This window comes from Tripterygium wilfordii, chromosome 11 (genome assembly GCF_013401445.1).
Source record: "Tripterygium wilfordii isolate XIE 37 chromosome 11, ASM1340144v1, whole genome shotgun sequence".
NCBI lineage: Eukaryota > Viridiplantae > Streptophyta > Magnoliopsida > Celastrales > Celastraceae > Tripterygium > Tripterygium wilfordii.
The window spans coordinates 12,403,365-12,409,866 of record NC_052242.1 but is presented as its reverse complement, the minus strand read 5'-3'; the positions used below and the strand labels follow the sequence as shown (position 1 = coordinate 12,409,866).

Genomic DNA, 6,502 nt, shown 5'->3' with positions numbered 1-6,502 from the left:
AGTTTTAAGTCATTTGGACCTAAGTTGGTTAAGATAAATTATGATCATTAGAAGATTAATGTCCTAACTTAGTCCATGTATGTTTGTTTTCAAAACTGAATTTCCAGCACTATCTCAAAAATATATAGATATCAAATTCACATAGAGATATGCATAAGCCTTCATTTAAGTGTATATGCACAATTAAGTTATTAAACAATTAACCAAATAACCATTTAAGCATGTTTTCTAGCATTTTAGGATATGTTCAAGTCAAGCATGCTCACACACATTTTAGTATACAATCATACACAATCATCAAAAACACAATGTTGACTAGACACTAAGTCTTGGTCCAACAGGCCTCTCCGTCGAGCTTCTTGGTCAAGGAGGGTGAGGTCGGAGAGCAGCTTCTGGGGAAGGAAGAATCTAGAATTGAGGAAGAAGAAGATAAAGTGAAGGAGGAGAAGAGAAAGGGATGGAAAGAGAAGATGACTATAGATTTTTTTTCTCTTCTAATTGTAATATGTGCTGAGAGATAAAAAGAAAATTATTTTTTTAGCCATCAGATTAATAACAATATTTACAGGTCGAGTCAGTATTTTTCCAACACTGAACCTCCCGCGATCCAAAACCCACACGTCCTGGTCACCAATGAAATGTGTTAATAACCACATTTCAGTGGCTTCAAATTCAAATGGATTGAAATCAAGTCGAAGCTGGTTGCCGACAATATCTTTAGCCATTAATTCACTTTGTCCTCATTTGCCATGTGGGTGTACCACCCAGCAAATCTTCAAATCATGACCGTCTAATTCATCTTAATTCACCCAACAAAAATCTTACTTGAATTTAGGATCATGAGTTAGGCTAGTTAAGCTTACTTACCAAAAAAAAAAAGAGATTAATCCTTTATATTTGATATTAATGGGCCTATGAAAACCTGTGGTACTGCTGGAACTTTAGTTAATTAATAAGTATTAATTGTTGTTTATAAACATGATTTGCTTGTGTCAATTATGTATATTTTTTTTTATTACATGAAAAGGGGATGAGGGAGGCTCGAACTCGATACCTCTATGAGATACCACACACATGAGTGACATCTGAGCTATTCGTGATTCTTGTGAATTCTGTATACTTTGAAACCATTCAAACTATTTATATATAATTGAGCAAGGAATACAATATAATAAGTAGAAGATAAGTTACACCATTGCTCCAGTAAATTAAATAAAAAAGTACTTTTATTCAGCAAAACAAACTCTTACATCAAATAACATACTTGAAGGTAGCCAAATTTATTCAACACAGAAGCATGAAAGACAGCTTTTATTTTCGAAATTAACCAAAGCTTATTACTCAAACAAAGAGTAGTGGCTAGCTTGTGATGATAATATTGCTGATCTTCACTTGGAATTTGCGACTGTGGCAGTCGGCTTCCTTATGTCACGAAGTTGCTTCTCCCTTGACAGCAACTTTGCCACCCTACATTAATTAAACATGAAGATGTTAACGACAAAGCAATTAATTAATTCAAAAATCTTAAGGATCCCAGTTTTTTTTTTTCTCATGAATGTTGAGATGGAAATAACTGGGATGGACGCACATGATCCATGTGAAAATCATGAGCCCTACATGCCTCACATGATCCATATAAAATCGTGTGCGTCCATCTCAATATTTGGGATATCTAAGACAAAAAAACGCTGGGATCCATAAGACTGCGGTATTTAATTATGTACATACATTTTGAGAGCCTCTTCATTAGTAATCTGACCAACAGGTTCTTGTTCACCAGTCTCAATATTGACCCTTGTCACTGTTTTCTTCAACAGCTTTTCACCAATCTTTACAAGATTATTCAAGTTTTCTTTGGTTGCAAGGTCCATCTGAGTCGTATCTCCTTTTAAATCATCCTCCTACATTACATTAAAAAAAATTTAAAAAAAAGATCACTGAGTATTCATATAATTTGGATATATATATGTATGTATGTACATTTATTTATATGTGTTTTATATGTACCTGAATGCGAAGATAACCTTCTTTGTTGTGTTTGGCTTGGAATATGGTGGAAACGTGATAGTCAACGAGGTCGCTGCTAGATTCACCAAAAATTTCGATCAAAGGACTTGAATCGTAAGCAGTCAACCAACTTATTATGCCCCAATGAGCTGCCTCTTGGGCATTGTACTTCTCTTCATTCCTTGCTGTTCCAGTTCCTAATGATACCACTAGGAATTGACCATAATCGGTTGCTGCTACGTGCTTCAATTGAGCATTTCCCTTTGTTATTTCCTTTGTTATTTCACTAATAGCAATCAAAGTCTGCAAATCATAGCTAGCAAAATTAGGAAGTTTTAAATATATATTCCAAATTAGAGGGAAATATTAAAAAAAAAAAATCAGTCGTTGGTGGAGATGGTGAACTTGACCACAATAACCGGGAGGTCGTGAGTTCAAGTCATATGGGTATTTTCATTATCGCAATTTGCAAGATGAGTTGTTGCTCATCCGAGCGTGTGCGAACTGTTGTTGTCTTCAATGTGACCTGGGATTTACCAGACAATTGTCCAATAAATTCCACGTAACCAAAAAGAAGGGGGAAATATACAAAAGAATACCGGATTGTTAGCAGCAACACCACCATCAACAAGATTGTATTCCTTCTCCCCTCCGTTGGAGTCTTGGGTTTTGAAATAATACGCGGGAAGATAAGTGGGAGCAGCTGAGGTTGCGATGCATATATCTGATAGAAGAGCATCTTTCAATGGGTACGCGTCGTTTTTCACCTGTTAAGAGATAGTTAATATCACAATCAATTAAGATCCAATACTGACTAAACTTATGGAAATGTAAAGTACTGTCGAAACCTGGAAGGTAGAGAAGATGGCTGGCTGCAAAATCTTGATGTCAAAAGCCGGAATAACAACATTTGTCAAGGTCTGGTGTAATTTAACGTCTCCTAATTTTTCCTTGATAATCTCGTGTAGATATTTGCCATCATATTTCGGGCCCGTTAGAGATTTGACAGTTCTTGCTGAATTGCCAAAGAATCCACTGATACATAACAATTATATATATATATATGTATAGAGTAGTTAGATATATTAATTCATGTTGGTATTAGACATGTCATGTGGATTAATGTTTTCTTACCCGTCTTGGGGGAAGATTTTAGGGCAGTTTTCAAGATAGAAATCCTTGATATCCTTTGCAGCAAACATAGGTCGGTTTTTCTCATTAGGGGCAGTTAGCATAGCAGTCACAAGTCCACCAGTACTTGTTCCAGTTATCACATCAAAATAGTCTGCAAGTCTTGCATCCTCCCCATCCAATTTCTGCACACACACACACACATATAACCAAAACTATATGATTCCCTCTTATTATAACCACAACATCCACAAGCAAACACAAGCATATTATACATACATACATACATACATACAAATATATGTGCATGCATCAAAACTATGCATATATGTATATATATACACCTGAATCTCAGACTCCAAGAAGGCAAGGACGATTCCTGGTATGATTCCTTTGATTCCACCTCCATCAATGCTAAGGATGGTGATTATGTCTCCGTGAGATGCCATTAAATAATATATCACAAAGAGAAGAGTATGTGTGTTGATGCTATACTATATGAATACTTAGGAGTGGAGTGCAATGGCCATGGGACTTGAGGGGGGTTTATATAGAAATTTTTGGTCTCTCTCTAGATTTTGGATTTTCAATGAGTTGTCCATCCGTGTGTTATTTATTTACTCACAGTACTTCTTTTTTACAATGAGACTAATTAATTTGTGTTCCAAAAGGGTAGTTGTCACTTGTTAAACTCAAATTAATGAAATATACATACATATATATAGACACACAACAATTCTCCTATGTGAACCAATTTTGTGATAGCCTATTTCAACAATATGCAAAATATAAAACATGTGAATGAAAAAATTTTAAACCGGTACCATAAATAAAAAAATGAACAAATGATTTTTTTTTTTTGTTTTCTTTTTGTGAGCAAAGCTAAACTTTATTGATAATTAATGATTATATATATAATATTTTATCAATCTAAAGTGACATAAATATTATATAAAAAAGGAGGTAACATCAAGCAGTCAATTATTTCCCTAATTAGTATTTATAATTATTTGGGTAAGAAGGAAATGACAAAGTTTCATTTTTGGTGTTTTTTTGGTGTTGTGACAACAAATAATGAGCACCAGAATAAAATAAAAAAAAGTGAGGAATCACAAGGAAAAAAGATATACACGTCTATAAGGAGATATTAATTATTGGATTATAATCATTAATGAGAGAGGTAACTCGGTTGACAATTAAATGGGTTAAACATATGTATGCTCAATGTTCGATATCATCTGAACACATTTTTCAATAGTATTTTAAAAAAATATTAGATTATTATTATCAAGAAAAAGTTATGGTCAACAATTAACGTTGCTTTCTTTCACTATTATAGACACACACGTGAAACACGTTGTCTCTGACCTTTCGAAACACGTTGTTTCTTTTTTGTCACTCTTTTCTTTTTTTTTACAGAAATTCACATACATTATTGTGTTCATGTACCCAATAATTTAGGCAATGTAAAATTTGAGAATCACAATAGTCACGTAATCTCAATCCAACAACCATGCATGATTTGAGGAAACAACTATCTAGACTCTACCCAAAGAGGGAAGACCTCACAGAGAATCTCTTAGCATCAACCCAGGATGATCAAATTCAAATCAAAAGGTCAAGATGAATCTTCATATTACACAAATCTCAATAAGGAAATCAAACCAATATATAGATAAGACAATCCCAACATATACGCTCTCCAACACCTATAAAATGAACCATCTACTTGAGACGAGGTATGCACTCTGAATTGCATCATTAGACATTAGATTGAGTGATATATAATCAAATGTACAACTCTTTCATACATATGACGTATTTTTGGGGCCTAAAGAGATATGTATTATTGGATTAGAATTATCAAGAAACAGTTATGGTCAGCAAATAATTTTGCTTTTCCTTCACTATTATTTTCTTCATAGAGTCTATATATATAATACACATGAAACACATTTCTTTTTGTCTTACTTAACCAGAAGAATCCACGAAAATATATGCAAACAAGTTTGTGCATTTTTGTTACAAAATATATGGGCGATTCACATTTGACATTACTCAATTGAATGGTATATAACCAAATATCCAGTTTCTCTCACACATATGACGCGTTTTTTAGACCTAAATACTTAGAAGATGACCCAAGAAAATAAATCCATATGGGCCTATGATGATGACACATTGGACAAGTAATCCAACATTAATTTTGACCTAGCACAATATTGTGGCTCTCAATGGTCGGTTAGTCTGAAAATTCGACTGTTTTGTACTTCGAGAACGACAAAAACATTTATTATGAACCTTAGCCCTTTGTTTTTTATTGAGTAATGCTACATCCATAAAAAAAAGAAAGACTCACGTTCTACTCTAAATCTATGTGACATTAAAATAATCATCGATTAAAACACATATGTAGGGTTCACTTAATATCCAATATTCCACATTGATCGGGGGTCGCATTTTAAGAGTCTCGAGCATTATTTTTATTTTTATTTTACACATACGCATTGAGTTTGAATTACTCACTCTTCTTCAGTGCGTCTTCATCTAAAATATAAAATTACATGTTCCACGTTAGTTGCATTTGAAAACTGCCAGAAAATAAAACCGATAAGCCTATATAATCAGACAAGAGGTCCGTGGTCAGAATGCCACATAGAAGTGGTACCATATTCTATATATATGGTCCTAAATTCGTCGTACAACAATTAGTATTATAACATTAAGAAAATTAAAGAATGAAAACCCATTACAATGATTTTTTTTTTTAATGTTAGCATAGATTAGAAAAGGTGATATATATGGGATTTGTTTTGGAATATGTTTGATTTGGTCGGAGAAATAATTTTCAACACACATTCAATTCGCCAACCATAATTAGGGCAAAATCGTCAATAAATATTTGAAGTAGTTCAATCTTAAATGACATATAACTATTGTCATTAATATTCGAGCTAAAAAAATTTGGGCGTGAGTCATGCATGATAATGACCCTGGCTACCTTATTGATTTCCATAAATATTATTTCTTAATTTATGTCAAAACCCTAATATTTTCAGTGCATATTAATTACAACTATTTAAAATAAAGTAACAAGTGAGTCGTTGGTTGAACGGCAATCACATTGCATGTAAAGGATCATCCACCCTTAGGTCGTGGGTTCGAATCCTACTCTCTCCCCAAATCCCTGTTTCAAAAAAAAAACTTATAATATAGTAGGGTGCAATGAAAACTCTCACAAGTCATAGAGATAAAATATCAATTCAAATAATATACATTCAATATTATCTCTTGTGAGTGTTCTTTTTCACAATCAAAAATTTATATCAGAGGGCCACCGACAACCTTGCAAAACTTAAATGGG

General features: G+C 33.4%; 1 protein-coding gene across 1 annotated transcript; it reads right to left on the bottom strand.

The window, feature by feature from the left end:
- Positions 1 to 1,162: 1,162 nt before the first annotated feature.
- LOC120009831 (patatin-like protein 2) lies at positions 1,163 to 3,630 on the bottom strand. The gene is made up of 7 exons (XM_038860544.1): positions 3,483 to 3,630; positions 3,142 to 3,323; positions 2,856 to 3,042; positions 2,607 to 2,774; positions 2,008 to 2,310; positions 1,729 to 1,901; positions 1,163 to 1,467 (listed from the first exon to the last, which is right to left on the bottom strand). The coding sequence occupies exons 1-7, from the start codon at positions 3,585 to 3,587 to the stop codon at positions 1,389 to 1,391; spliced, it is 1,197 nt and encodes a 398-aa protein (XP_038716472.1). The 5' UTR covers positions 3,588 to 3,630; the 3' UTR covers positions 1,163 to 1,388.
- Positions 3,631 to 6,502: the final 2,872 nt, after the last annotated feature.